Below are 15379 nucleotides of genomic sequence, written 5' to 3'. Positions count from 1 at the left end.
AGTGTTCCTTTAATTTCTTTGAGCTGTGTGTGTGTGTGTGTGTGTGTGTGTATATATATATATATGTGTGTGTGTATATATATATATATATATATATATATATATATATATATATATATATATATATGTGTATATGTGTATATATATGTATATGTGTATATATATATATGTGTGTATATATATGTATATGTGTATATATGTGTATATATATGTATATGTATGTATATGTGTATATGTATGTATATATGTATATGTATGTATATATATGTGTGTGTATATATATATGTATATATACATACATACACACACACACACACACACACACACACACACACACAGTTGTACGGTTCTTGAACTTAATCCGTTCCAGACTCCGGATCTAATCCTAAAAAGTTCGAGTTCTGATTGAATTTGTCCCATAAGAAATAATGGAAAACCAATTAATTGGTTCCCGGCCCCCCAAAATTACACCTGTTTTTTCTTTTTTTTTTTTTTTTAAGCATTTAAACACAAAATAACAAAATAGGATAAAACAAGAGGAGCATTTTTTTCTTAATGGCTTCCAAAACGATAAAGATCTTATCCCAACATTACCCCTGTCCTGCCCAATCGTCCACTCCTTCCGTGTGCCACACCCCCTCATTAACCTCGTGTGGGATCCCCATGTGATCAGCTGTTTCTGGTTGTTGTCATTAGTCCTCTGTATTAAGTCCACGTTTGAGTTTGTTTCCCCAGTCCGGTCATTGCGTGCATTGTAGTATGACTCATTTCCTGGCGTGTACATTTTATATTAGATCAGCGTTCACGGTTTGACTTCTGATATTCAGATCGAGTTCTAGGTCAAACTGGTTTGTTCGACTTTCAAGAAATTTGAGTTCTAGTGAGTTCGAGAACCGAGGTACCACTGTGTGTGTGTGTATGTATGTATGTGTGTGTGTATATATATACATATATATACTGTATGTATATATATATATAAAAATAATGTTTTAGGTGAGGTAATAATCCATGAGGCAAGTTTATAAGTGTAACAAAATTATTAAAATTATCTGAAGGAACATAAAGACATAACATTTAGATATTTATACTGATAAATGGTAAGCACTTAGACAAGATCTAATCTTAAAACAAGTCCCCCTCTCTTTGAGGTACTGTGTGTGAGGAGGGAGGGGGGTGCATGTTCCATTCCTGAACACCAGCACCCTTTGTGTCACTCTTATCAGTTCCTAAGAGTACATCCCCCCTTAGACTAAGGGTACCAGCTTGCCCTAATGTGTATCTTGAAGGCCCAGGTTATTATTCATAGGGTCCTAAATCTTGGAATGATGGCCTTCCTTTGCTTTGTTCTTAGTGGGGGTGTGTGTGAGATCCTACATATCCTCCCATTCGGCTGATGATGGTACTGCCATCATTAAGGCAACCAAAAGCTATAAGGGATCATAGATAAATGACAAGACATACAAAACTTCCCATCACTTGACAATATGGGTGGTACGGTAAGTGAATGGGAAGGAGAGGAATAAAAGGGCTGGGATATGATCTCTGGGACACCCATCAGTGATAGAAACATGGACTGTGGTGGCCAGAGGTATTGAAAAGTTTTGGGGGATTGACTAATGGAAAATGATGCCTGAAGGAGTCCAGGGAGCACCGTCTCAAACTGGACCTCACTCCTCCTATCCATATTAACCATAGTGGGAGGTGCAGCATCATCCTCCCTGTGGGGAGCAGAAAACAAGAGGTCAGATTAGGAGGTGCGGTGAGCCAGAGCTGACCCACAGGTGGCCGAAGGTGGTTTGAGCTGGCTGGAGAAGTTAGGCAGGATTGAAGTGAAAAGGTAGTGCTAGGGATAGGACAGTCAGAGGCAATGCAGACTTTAAAGATTGTGAATACAGATGCAAAGAGAAAAGGGAGAAGTCATGGAGGACAACAACACCAGAGAACAACTGAAATTAAATAAACAGGACAAAGAAAAGTACATAACCAGATCCTCTTCAGTAATTTCCCAGGCATGTCTGAACCACCCCAGGTCCTTACGAAAAACAACAAACCTACAAAATAAAAGGGTACTGAAAATAAACTAGACATTTCAAGGGCACCCAGATATCAGTTGTCGAGTCCACCACCTGGGTCTACCCTATCTGAGACTTTTTCTTTATTGGGAGCTTGGAGAAGATTTGATGTTGAAGTTTGTCCTCTTTCTGGCTCAAATGTGGCTTATCCATAATTGTTGGCTTTGTCCTGAACACTGTCTAGCAGAGCTTGGTTGGTGGGTTTTTCAGGCTTTCCATGTGCTTGGTATTTCTTGATCGGGTTCAGGTGATTGTTGTGGGGTTCTGCATGATTTACGGCACCATCCTAGTCACCTTGGACATTACTTTCAAAAATCTTCTGGACTTTTGAGTAGATGCTATGTGAAGAAGTCACACAGTAATTGGAGCAAGACCTACTCATCTTCATTTTGAAGGTGTGGTACCTTCTGATAGGAAGCATGCCAACATAACGCCCATTTTCAAAAAAGGGGATAGAAGTAATTTGTCAAACTATAGGCCAATCAGTCTAACTTGTATAACTGGTAAAGTTATGGAGGCTATAATCAAAGAGAAAATGTTAGATTACCTGGACTCAAATAACATTTTGAGGGATAGCCAGCATGGATTTAGGAGAGGTAGATCCTGTTTAACAAATCTGTTGGAGTTTTTTGAGGAAGCTACTCAGGAAGTTGATGATAAGAAGGCCTATGATGTCATCTACTTAGATTTCCAAAAGGCTTTTGATGTTGCCCCCCACAAGAGGCTCTCACTTAAACTCAAAGCGACAGGTATTTTAGGAACTGTAGCGACCTGGATTGATAACTGGTTAACGGATAGGAAGCAGCGAGTAGTTATAAGAGGCACAATGTCACAGTGGGCCTGCGTTCATAGTGGGGTACCGCAGGGTTCAATTTTAGGACCACTATTATTCCTAATTTACATAAATGACATACTGTAGACACCAATATATATACAGTAAACTAGTGAAATTTGCAGATGACACCAAGGTGGGTGGTGTAGCAGATAGTGAACTAGCGGCTCAGCAGCTACAGCAGGATCTTGATTTAATTAGTGACTGGGCCGATACCTGGCAGATGAAATTTAACATAGACAAGTGTAAGGTACTCCATGTAGGGAGCAGAAATATAAAGTACAGGTATTTTATGGGACCTAATGAAATAAAGGTAGCTGATTATGAGAAAGACCTTGGTGTGTATGTTGATGCTCCCATGTCTCATTCTCGCCAGTGCGGGGAAGCAATAAAAAAGGTCAATAGGATGTTGGGGTATATCTCCAGGTGTGTGGAGTTTAAGTCAAGGGAGGTAATGCTAAGATTATACAATTCCTTGGTGAGACCTCACCTAGAATATTGTGTGCAGGTTTGGTCACCATATCTTAAAAAGGACATTGCGGCCTTAGAAAAGGTGCAGCGTAGGGCCACAAGAATGATTCCTGGTCTTAGAGGAATGTCATACGAGGAAAGGTTAGTTGAGCTAAATCTGTTCAGCCTCAAGCAAGGGAGACTGAGGGGGGACATGATCCAGGTCTATAAGATTCTAACAGGTTTGGATGCTTTTCAACCAAATAGTTACTTCAGCATTAGTTCAAATACAAGAACTCGTGGCCATAGGTGGAAATTAGCGGGAGAACATTTCAAACTGGATTTAAGGAAGCACTTCTTTACACAGCGTGTAGTCAGAGTATGGAATAGTCTTACTGATAACGTAGTGCAAGCTGAATCCTTGGGTTTCTTTAAATCAGAGCTAGATAAGATTTTAACAACTCTGAGCTATTAGTTAAGTTCTCCCCAAGCGAGCTTGATGGGCCGAATGGCCTCCTCTCATTGTATAGTTCTTATGTTCTTATTAGCGGTTTGTCCAGGCCCTGAGTCCGGTTCATAACTCCTTTTGTTGTGATGGTTCTGCCACAGACCCGGTTGAGATCATGGGGGACAGCCTGAATTGGGGAATTGGTTCCCCGAACTGTCTCCTTGTCTGTTCAACTGTCCATCGATTTTGGTTTGCATCTATAACGGTAGCGCTGTTTCCTGCACCGATTTTGCTGCTGTGGACATGGACCAGAGTAGCATTCACTGGGGCCTGCTGCCTTCCAACCATTATCGTGGGTTGGTGGTTGTGTCTGAGGATGACTGCCTTCCAAGGTTAGGTTGGGGTCTGGCGTGGACCTCTAGGTTGGATGTGATTGGTCATTGGTCACATTGTCCAGTCTTTGAAGGTGCAAGTCAATGCGCTGTAGATAGGTATGAGTGTCATGGCCTTCCATGGGGTTAGGAGTAAATGTGGCAATGTTCTGAGCTACCTTATTCAGCTCTGTGGTGGTGACCCATTGCACTATTGGTCTTCTTTAAGGTAGGTCCTCCAGGCACTATGTTCCTGGAGGTCCGGTGATGGGCATGGTGGTACCTCGTCCCCATGAGGGATCCCTTGTGTGTGGTACAACTGCCTTGGAGGGAGCAGCACTACTGGAGGGAGCAGCACTACTTGAGGGAACGTTGGTGCCATTGCTGGTTTGTAGGGTGTTCCGAATTCTGACTTCACCTCATACGATTTTTCTAGTTCCTGTCTCCTTCATTCAGTTTCTTCTGCATCAGCTTGTCAATGCCTTCTGTCATCACTGAGCTGTTCTTGGGAAAGGATCAGTTGGTGACTTAGGTTTTAACTTGTCTTTGTGCTTCTCTCCGGTGGTTTTCCAGGGCCTATAAATAAATAAAACTAAGCACCGAAAGATCAATGAGCACTGAAATGTGATATAAAAAGAACTACAAAAACAAAGTAGTTGTATCTCTTTTTTCAATGGCAGTGGTTTAAAAAATGCCTGAGCTTGCAATTCTACCAATAAATGCAGTTTTTCCACAAAAAAACTCAAATAGAACATAAATCGCATCACAAATTTTAAGAAAAGCTGCGAAAGTGTTTTGGCCATAACAACCACAAAAACTCTACAAAGTCCTGTAGGGACAATCATTGATGAAGACTTGATATTCAGCCAGGTTATACACTCACCTAAAGGATTATTAACACCTGTTCAATTTCTCATTAATGCAATTATCTAATCCACCAATCACATGGCAGTTGCTTCAATGCATTTAGGGGTGTGGTCCTGGTCAAGACAATCTCCTGAACTCCAAACTGAATGTCAGAATAGGAAAGAAAGGTGATTTAAGGAATTTTGAGCGTGGCATGGTTGTTGGTGCCAGACGGGCCGGTCTGAGTATTTCACAATCTGCTCAGTTACTGGGATTTTCACGCGCAACCATTTCTAGGGTTTACAAAGAATGGTGTGCAAAGGGAAAAACATCCAGTATGCGGCAGTCCTGTGGGCGAAAATGCCTTGTTGATGCTAGAGGTCAGAGGAGAATGGGCCGACTGATTCAAGCTGATAGAAGAGCAACTTTGACTGAAATAACCACTCGTTACAACCGAGGTATGCAGCAAAGCATTTGTGAAGCCACAACACGCACAACCTTGAGGCGGATGGGCTACAACAGCAGAAGACCCCACCGGGTACCACTCATCTCCACTACAAATAGGAAAAAGAGGCTACAATTTGCACGAGCTCACCAAAATTGGACAGTTGAAGACTGGAAAAATGTTGCCTGGTCTGATGAGTCTCGATTTCTGTTGAGACATTCAAATGGTAGTGTCAGAATTTGGCGTAAACAGAATGAGAACATGGATCCATCATGCCTTGTTACCACTGTGCAGGCTGGTGGTGGTGGTGTAATGGTGTGGGGGATGTTTTCTTGGCAGACTTTAGGCCCCTTAGTGCCAATTGGGCATCATTTAAATGCCACGGCCTACCTGAGCATTATTTCTGACCATGTCCATCCCTTTATGACCACCATGTACCCATCCTCTGATGGCTACTTCCAGCAGGATAATGCACCATGTCACAAAGCTCGAATCATTTCAAATTGGTTTCTTGAACATGACAATGAGTTCACTGTACTAAAATGGCCCCCACAGTCACCAGATCTCAACCCAATAGAGCATCTTTGGGATGTGGTGGAACGGGAGCTTCGTGCCCTGGATGTGCATCCCACAAATCTCCAACTGCAAGATGCTATCCTATCAATATGGGCCAACATTTCTAAAGAATGCTTTCAGCACCTTGTTGAATCAATGCCACGTAGAATTAAGGCAGTTCTGAAGGCGAAAGGGGGTCAAACACCGTATTAGTATGGTGTTCCTAATAATCCTTTAGGTGAGTGTATATTAATGTCACAAAAGGTGCTGCCTGGGTTAGTTAGCTGAGGTATCCTACTAACCAGAGGGGTTTTCCTTAACACTTATGCTTGACACTGCAGATGGTCATGATGTTACTTTAACGTAGTTTAAATGTTATATCGCCTGACCCTGAGGATGCAGACTGCAGACGGCTGGGCTGAGTTTGTATTTTTATTCCTATCCTTCATACGTGTGAATCCTGACCTCTTTCATCTTCATCTTCTCTAACTGCAGGATGATGTTCAGGCCTCTGCTGCTCCTCTGCCTTGGTCACTGTCTCCCAGGTGCCAATTCACAGAGTAAGTAAACACCCCACACTGATCCTGTGTGTAATTGGCTGTGTATGTCATGGGGCTGCATGATATCTCATCACAGTATAAATGCGATACACTATATATACAAAAGTATTGGAACACCTGGCCATTATTCTTACAGGAACTTTTATGACATCCGATTCTCTCTCCATATGCATCAATATGAAATTGGTCCCCCCTTTGCAGTTATAACAGCTACCACTCTTCTGGGGTGGCTTTCCACAAGATTATGGAGTGTGTCTGTGGGATTTTTTGCCCATTCATCCAGAAGAGCATTCATTTCTATAGGGAAAACTGTAATCCTAACATGACCACCTTATCCCCTACGCAGCCCTAACCTTAACTATAAGTAGTCAAATAAAATGTTTTTACTTTTTTGACTGCATTCACAGATCTTTGTGGGGACCTAGAAAATGGTCCCCAGAAGGTCAAAATATCAGATTATCATTACATTGTAGGGAACATTTTGTCCCCACAATGTAATATAAGCCTAATCCACACACACACCCACACACACAAGACAGGCCCCTCCTTAAGGGAAAAGTACAGTACGCACCCTCACAGTCCTCACATATTTACTGCATAATATGACTTAATGCTTCTGTCACTGCAATTTTTGAGATTTTTTTTCTTTCATCCTCCTTGTTCTTCCTCCTTGTTATTTTACTTTTCAAATGAATGACTTACTGTCAACCTGTTGTGTTTCCTCACCTTAAATAAATAATAATAATAACCTGACATTGTTCTGTATATGAATCAGCTATCTACACTACCGGAGCTATCGGAGGCACTGTCACGCTGCGCTGTGATGGACCAGCAGCTACAGACACCAAGGATGTTCATGTCATGTGGATGTTTGGAGGCAGGCCTGCCTGTTGGTTTAAAAATGGGAGCTGGTGTGAAACTGGTCATTATGTGAATCGAACTCGGCTTGAATCCATCCGACAGAACAACTTCTCTTTGGTCATTAATCCTGTCAGAAAAGAGGATGATGGGGTGTATATGTGTCGAATCAATCATAAAACTATACAAAGCATTCACCTTAATGTTACAGGTATGTGACCCTTCTGCCGATTCCCCTTCCCCCTCCTTAACCTTCCCGACACCCGTCTCTGTGGGGCAGAGCCTCCTATAGCTCAGTCTGCCCCCTGACCCGCATGAACAGAACCGTGACCCAGAAGTTGAGAGCAGTAGGGACTCTCTGCAGGCCGCCTTTATCCCCCGGCCCCCAACTCTCTGCTGCTACCCTGCATCTCACACTCACTGCTGCAGCTCTGAGTTACAGGCTCACGCTGACTCTGCTGCTTTTGTCCCTCCCTATCTGCAGGAGGCCAGACGCAAACAACTGGAGTCACCGCAGGTCTGTGGAGGTTTATTTAACGTGAATGAAGCTGTTACCTCCCCCAGAGGTCTCTGCAGGTTTATTTAATGTAAATAAGGCTGTTACCTTGTCCTGACCCCCCAGCCTGGCCTCTGTTTTAGCCATGTCCATGACATCACATTTGATGTCACTGTGCCATGTCGTGCCATGTGGGATGTTACAGGTTCCCTAACATACGTGTGTGAGCAGCATGCAAACACATGGCTAGTGTTCAGAGATCATGGTTGTATGACAGGATTTGGCACAAACAAGAATTAACCAGAGATGTTCATGAGTCACAAAATTAGAATCAAAGTCTCAAGCCTCCATCATGACTTCAATTTGATATTAATATTTATCAAAAATGTAACCATTTATTCGTTCTATTCTATTAGTAACTGATGTGACTAAATGGAATCAACAGCTTAACAGTTCAAAAACTGATTGTCTCATAGTTCCTTAAACTTATATACATTTTCAAAGTAATCATGATTTCAAATGGCTTTGAAGCAATACAGTTTTTATGAGCACCTAAGTACTTTTCTAATGTAGATTTTATAATAGTTTCTCAAAAACATTATGATGAAGACATCCCTTGAGCAGAACGGGTAAACTTTAATCAGGATTAGCGTGAACAGTTACAAACATAGCCCAAAGACGGTCCAAACTTGGCAACAACAATCAACTATGTACACACACGAACAGGTTTGTAATTATATCCTTGTGGGGATTCTCCATTCATTTCTAGGCGGAAAACTTTAATCCCAACACGGATAGCCAGCCGTAATCTTAACCATAAGTAACCAAAGAAAGTACGAGACTTTTGGCATTTTTACTTTTTTGATTGCATTCACAGATCGTTGTGGGGACCTTAAAAATGGTGTAAAAAAAAAACAACAGGTTTGTTTTGCATGTTGGGGTATATTTGGTCCCCACAATGTAATATAAACATAATCCACACACACAGACCTGTATGTCACAGGTATTTTAGGAACTGTAGCGACTTGGATTGATAACTGGTTAATGGATAGGAAGCAGCGAGTAGTTATAAGAGGCTCGATGTCACAGTGGGCCTGCGTTCATAGTGGGGTACCGCAGGGTTCAATTTTAGGACCACTTTTGTTCCTAATTTACATAAATGATATAGACACCAATATATACAGTAAACTGGTGAAATTTGCAGATGACACCAAGGTGGGTGGTGTAGCAGATACTGAACTAGCGGCTCAGCAGCTACAGCGGGATCTTAATTTAATTAGTGACTGGGCTGACACCTGGCAGATGAAATTTAACATAGACAAATGTAAGGTACTCCATGTAGGGAGCAGAAATATAAAGTCCAGGTATTTTATGGGACCTACTGAAATAAAGGTAGCTGATTATGAGAAAGACCTTGGTGTGTATGTTGATGCTTCCATGTCTCATTCTCGCCAGTGCGGGGAAGCAATAAAAAAGGCCAATAGGATGTTGGGGTATATCTCCAGGTGTGTGGAGTTTAAGTCAAGGGAGGTAATGCTAAGATTATACAATTCCTTGGTGAGACCTCACCTAGAATATTGTGTACAGGTTTGGTCACCATATCTTAAAAAGGACATAGCGGCCTTAGAAAAGGGGCAGCGTAGGGCCACAAGAATGATTCCTGGTCTTAGAGGAATGTCATACGAGGAAAGGTTATTTGAGCTAAATCTGTTCAGCCTCAAGCAAAGGAGACTGAGGGGGGACATGATCCAGGTCTATAAGATTCTAACAGGTTTGGATGCTGTTCAACCGAATAGTTACTTCAGCATTAGTTCAAATACAAGAACTCGTGGCCATAGGTGGAAATTAGCGGGAGAACATTTCAAACTGGATTTAAGGAAGCACTTCTTTACACAGCGTGTAGTCAGAGTATGGAATAGTCTTCCTGATAACGTAGTGCAAGCTGAATCCTTGGGTTCCTTTAAATCAGAGCTAGATAAGATTTTAACAACTCTGAGCTATTAGTTAAGTTCTCCCCAAGCGAGCTCGATGGGCCGAATGGCCTCCTCTCGTTTGTATAGTTCTTATGTTCTTATGTTCTTATATCTTTGTGGGGACTGTCCATTCATTTCTATGGGCAAAACCCAAATCCCAGCAGTGTCACCCTTAACCCCTACCCAGTCTTAACATTTGGTCCCCACAATGTAACATATACCTGTACCACACACACACACACAACTGAAACCTTTCCCAATATAATTATACCATCCTGTGTATGAGGCAGCCAGACCAAACCACGCCAGACTCCGCCCTCAACTGCATTAAAGTGATGTGATTGGCTAATGAATGAGTTTAACCAAGACCCCATTTGTCATGCTGCTAAAGTAAATGCATGTTACAGTAAATTGCGATTTTCAATTTTACACATCATTCTAAAGCAAAAACTCCAATTAATGGAGTTAATTTGTCTCTCAGCTTGTGTGTGTGCAAGTAAGTAAATGATTATACAAGTAAAACTGCAAACTCAATGTTAAAAAGTTAAATTAATGTGTGTAGTTGTGCTGCTCCTTTAATCATGGGAGAGAGGTCGGTGATAATATTGTTCACTCTACTTATTTGCTTGCATTATGTTTTTAATTTATTAAAACCTGTTTGAATGCGGTATGGAAATCCGAACAATTCAAGACAAAATATACGCCGTATGTGGGGCACAATGGAAAGGTGCAGCCACTTTTTAAGTTGTAGGAAAATACATGGTTTGTCAGAAACATGTTTGGGACATTCCTGCCGAATTATCAGATCAGTATTGCAAATTATCGATCTGTGTCGACCTGTGTCACTGTATAACAACACAATGTAGGACTATATACTTTACAGCACAGGTTAAGCAATGCCTGTTTCTAAGTGGTGCCATCTAATGTAAAATAACCCTTGGAATATCCTGCACTTTTTTATATGGGGTCCACAATTTGAACTAGTGGCAGAACAGAAAGTGCGTTAGAGATTATTGATATCGCCTGACCTCACGCTTCTCTGGCTCCAGTTTCTATGCTCTGTGCATGATGTGTTTAATGCCTTTACGGTTTGGGGTGTGTTGTACACTCAGTGCTTCGCATGTGTAGAAATATCAACAGAGCCTTAAAGACTCTAGAGTCACAAACTTGAGTCCCCATCTCTGGAATAAACCAGAATTCACACAGGATCTGCTGATTAGTTTTTTTTCTCCTCCTGGATCAGATCCTGTTTGCAGGCCATACACAGAGAGAGAAGTTTCTACAGGTGAGTTTATACCCTGTCTGGTAAACATGATTCTGCCCCAGTATGATGCCTACATTAGTTTGATTTATTTTACCTGCTACTGCTTCTCAATCATAATTGTTTTGGCAGTACGTGGTCACCACAGTTTGTACAATATCAGCTGATTTGCTTGTCTTTACCAGGGTCAGAAGACAACCAAGATTCTGTTGAAAACCATGCAGGTGAGTTTATACCCTGTGTGATAAACATGCTTCTGCCCCAGTGTATAAGCTGCTATCTGTATCCAGTTTATCTGATTCCTGTCTCTGTATGAATAGTTATTGACTGAACCTAGTTCTTGCCATGAGACATATTAAACATGACACACCTACCTACAGTACCTACCTAATGGTGGATTCTTAATATTTACATGCTACAGCTTAGTAATGATAATTACCAAGTCATCACCATGATTTTTTGGGATTAAATGGTCCCATCCGTAAGACAAGTGACAGAGTGGGTTCTGACCCATCAGCAGGGGGTGAAGCTGTCAGAGGGTCATGCTGGTGATGCAGCGCCCCCCAGTGCCCGCAGCTCACAGCAGATACACACTCCTCATAGCCTGGCCTTCCTGCGCTATTAGCATTTAGCATTTTATGAGTCGAACTGGGGGCGGCATGGTGGTACAGTGGTTAGCACTGTTCCCTCACACCCCTGGGACCCGGGTTTGAGTCTCCGCCTGGGTCACATGTGTGTGGAGTTTGCATGTTCTCCCCGTGTCGTCGTGGGGTTTCCTCAGGGTGCTCTGGTTTCCCCCCACAGTCCAAAGACATGCTGAGGCTAATTGGGGTTACTAAATTGCCCTTAGGTGTGCATGTGTGAGTGAATGGTGTGTGAGTGTGCCCTGCGATGGGCTGGCCCCCCATCCAGGGTTGTTCCCTGCCTTGTGCCCGTTGCTTCCGGGATAGGCTCCAGACCCCCCACGACCCAGTAGGATAAGCAGGTTGGACAATGGATGGATGAGTCGAACTGGCTGTTCAGGGCCCAGCAGGCAGGGTGCTTAAGGGTGTGGATCTGAGCCTCAGGGGGCCTGCTGTTGTACCCCTGAGGAGGGTCTGTAACAGCTGCAGAAAGGGGTCAGACGGAAAGCTGCTCTGGGTCGAGCTGTCGGCTCAGTGATGCGACTCTACTGGCTGCTTCAGTAAGATTTTACACTGACTGAGGATCGAGTGTCTGTGTGAAAATGTGTCTGGACACTTACTGATCTCTCTGCTTTCTGCAGGGCCTCCACCAGGAGTGATTGTGGTGATTGTTTTAGTTGTGTTGGCTGTGGTGGCCGCGGGGACTGCAGTTTTGATCAAATTATGGCAGAAACACCAAACAGATGAAAATCTGACTGACTGTATCCAGTTTTTTCATACATGTGGAAAAGAAGGTGAAAAGAAAAGAGGAAAAAATCTGCCTGATCCAGGACCATCTGAAGATGCCCTGATTTGACTTTCTGAAGATGCCCTGGTGCCTCTGGCTATGCTGGGGAAAGTAGTGCTGATAAGAAGATGGAGGAACCAGCTGTGTGAGGAACCGGCTGAATAATAACGGATTTTCATAATTGCTTGTTTTTTTTATATATATAAAATATGAAATGTGATGATATACTTCAATCTGCTTTGCAACTTTGACTCTCATAAATCCTGCTTAATACATGAGTTTAATGCTAAACTTAATAGGGCTGGGACTATTGATAAGGCCCATGAAATCAATAAGTAAATGCTATAACTGTCCATAGGTAACAGCCATAAGCATTCGGTGCAGTGACCCGTTACCCAAAAACTCCTAACAGACACGCCCACATTGTGAGCACCGGTGGTGTAAATGCATACCTGCCTTAAAACGCCTTCTGAAGTGGGACAGTGTTTTCATAAGTCTGAGGACCAGAAAACAAGCTGTTTGCCAGCAACGTCAGAAGAGTTTTCCCTTTTCCGGCAAACTCTCATCAGCCCTGATCTTGAACCCACAGGGTCAGCAACACAACAGAACACGGCATCTAGGGAAAAGGTCAGCCCACTCCGGGTTAAAGTCTGTGCTGCTGTGGTGGATGGCGTACCTATTACCATAGTTGAGAGAGTCATTTAATAAAGTAAACACAGACTGTCAGCAGCTGTGTACAGACAATGTGGGAAAGACCAAGCAAATGTGAGTGGTAAATGAGATATAAATATATTAAATACTGAAATGCACCATGAATGGAGGAAACTAATGTTACATTTATGTAGCACTTTCCAAGACACCCAAAGTGCTTTGTAGAACTACCACCACTGTGTAGCCCCCACCTGGATGATGTGATGGCAGCCATTCTGCACCAGTACGCTTACCGCACAGTGGTTAAGTGGCAGGAGAGAATTCACCAATTAGAAATAGGGGATGACTAGGAAACCAGATTTGAAAGGGCCAAGGTGGGCAATTTTAGTAAGGGCATTGGGGTACCACCCCTACTCTCTCAAAGGATACCCCAGTATCTTCTATGACCTCAGATAATGAGGACTTTAGGTTTACATATCATCTGAAAAACAGCAACATTTTTTCAACAGTGTCCCCATCACTGCACTGGGGGATTGTGTGGATCCACACATACCACAGGATTGACTAACTTGCTCTCCACACCCACACCTCTTCCAACAGCAGCCAGCTTTCCTAGTTGGTCTTCCATCCAAGTACTGGCCAGGCCCAAACCTACTCAGCTTCGGGTGGATTACCTAGTCAGAACCACTGCTGGTGGTAAAATTAATATTATTAATAATAATAATATAATAAATTATGATGTTGTTTTTGTTATCATCATCATTATTATTTTCTTATGATTTTTCTAAATTTGTCCCAGCCTTAAAATACTACTTCTTGTCTTGGTGACAAGCTGAGTGGGTCTGAATCCCACCTCCCCTTCATGTTTGGGGGGGGGGGGCTTATGTATATAGTATGCTGTGATGAAAACCTGTTATTTTGATGTTGTGGGGACCAATTTGTGACTGCAATCAAAAAACTAAAAATGCCAAAAGTCTTGTATTTTGCTTGGTTACTTATGGTTAAGGTTAGGGCTGAGTATGGGTTAAGGTTGTCATTGTTGGGATTAGGGTTTGGCCCATAGAAACGAATGGACTGTCCCCACACAGGTATAAATACAAATGTGTGTTTGTGGTCATGTGTATATATTACATTGGTAAAAACAATCAACTCAGAATATGATAAAAACATTTCTGATTTCTGCCTTATTACCCAACTGAAAAATGCACTTATGCAGATTTATACAATAAACCTTCTCTGTGTTTTGACTGTTTCATAGTTGCATGTGTTTTTTCCATCTCCAAGAATTGGACCTATAAAATTGAGTGAGAATCTGGGCCCAGCAGAACCATCATATATTGCTGTGTGTTCACACTGACCAGATGTCAGCCTTTACCTCACTTCTTGTGAATTCCCACAATGCATCTCCCCATAGTTGTGTCAGTTTATTTTGCCTCGGGGGGCATCTCAGGTTAGACCAGAGCGAGCATAAATCACCCTAAAATCCAGCCCAAATCCAATTGGCTTGCCGGGTCTCACTGGCTCCCTGTAGCGTCCTGTGCTCCTTTGTGCTTCCTGAGTTAAAGGTCAGTGTTTTAGGTCATGGGGTGAATCTCAATACCAAGAACACAAAGACCAGTCTTGCTAACTTGCCTTCCAAGAATGAACTTGAGGTGCAAGTCTGGCGAGGATGCAATCGATGTACAATGTGATATTTACACAGGGGGCAAATGGCTCTCTGCTGCCCCCTGTGACCCAGCACTGGTATCTGCTCAGATTGTCCCTTAAGACTGACAGAATCCAGCAGCAGCTTTACTCAGAATGCTGGCCAGTAGGAGAACACAGAGCTACGACTTTAACACAGTTAGTGCTGCTGATGTCTGTGACAAGCCATGCAGACTGTCTCACATAAGGGGAAGTGGTTTTGATAAAAGGGGAAGTTAGTGTGAGTTCCTGGTTTTTTTTTTTTTTAACAACCCCCCTCCCCTAGTCACTCTGCACTCACTGCCGTTTGCCAGAACAAATAGCTAATCTCCCTGTCTGATCTCCATTACATACATGGTGCCATGATCCTGTCCTTGCTTATTAGGGCAGCAGGCCTTTGGCATTTACTGGCACTTCTGCTGACTGTAAATGACACTTTGCAAGCTGGAATAAATGGCTTCAGCTCTG

The 15379-nt window shown here is 42.6% G+C and overlaps 1 protein-coding gene across 7 annotated transcripts in view; it reads left to right on the top strand.

Annotated features, from left to right (window-relative positions):
- The window catches only part of LOC111841538 (uncharacterized), a 53131-nt gene extending 38650 nt beyond the window's left edge, over positions 1-14481 (top strand). The window contains exons 3-9 of one of the 7 annotated variants that reach the window (XM_072711421.1): positions 4407-4560; positions 6515-6579; positions 7355-7648; positions 7922-7954; positions 11150-11191; positions 11353-11391; positions 12432-14481. In XM_072711421.1, coding sequence (XP_072567522.1) covers positions 4466-4560; positions 6515-6579; positions 7355-7648; positions 7922-7954; positions 11150-11191; positions 11353-11391; positions 12432-12646 — 783 coding nt within the window. In that variant the 5' untranslated portion in view covers positions 4407-4465 and the 3' untranslated portion in view covers positions 12647-14481. Of the gene's footprint in view, positions 1-4402; positions 4561-6514; positions 6580-7354; positions 8025-11149; positions 11192-11352; positions 11392-12431 lie in introns of all 7 variants that reach the window. The other 6 variants (XM_072711420.1, XR_011990090.1, XR_011990092.1 and 3 more) reach the window with 6 other exon arrangements.
- The last annotated feature ends 898 nt before the right edge of the window (positions 14482-15379 follow it).

The sequence above is a fragment of the Paramormyrops kingsleyae genome, chromosome 4, assembly GCF_048594095.1.
Source record: "Paramormyrops kingsleyae isolate MSU_618 chromosome 4, PKINGS_0.4, whole genome shotgun sequence".
Lineage (NCBI taxonomy): Eukaryota > Metazoa > Chordata > Actinopteri > Osteoglossiformes > Mormyridae > Paramormyrops > Paramormyrops kingsleyae.
Note: the sequence above shows the minus strand (reverse complement) of the source record. Positions and strands in the feature narration are given on the sequence as shown.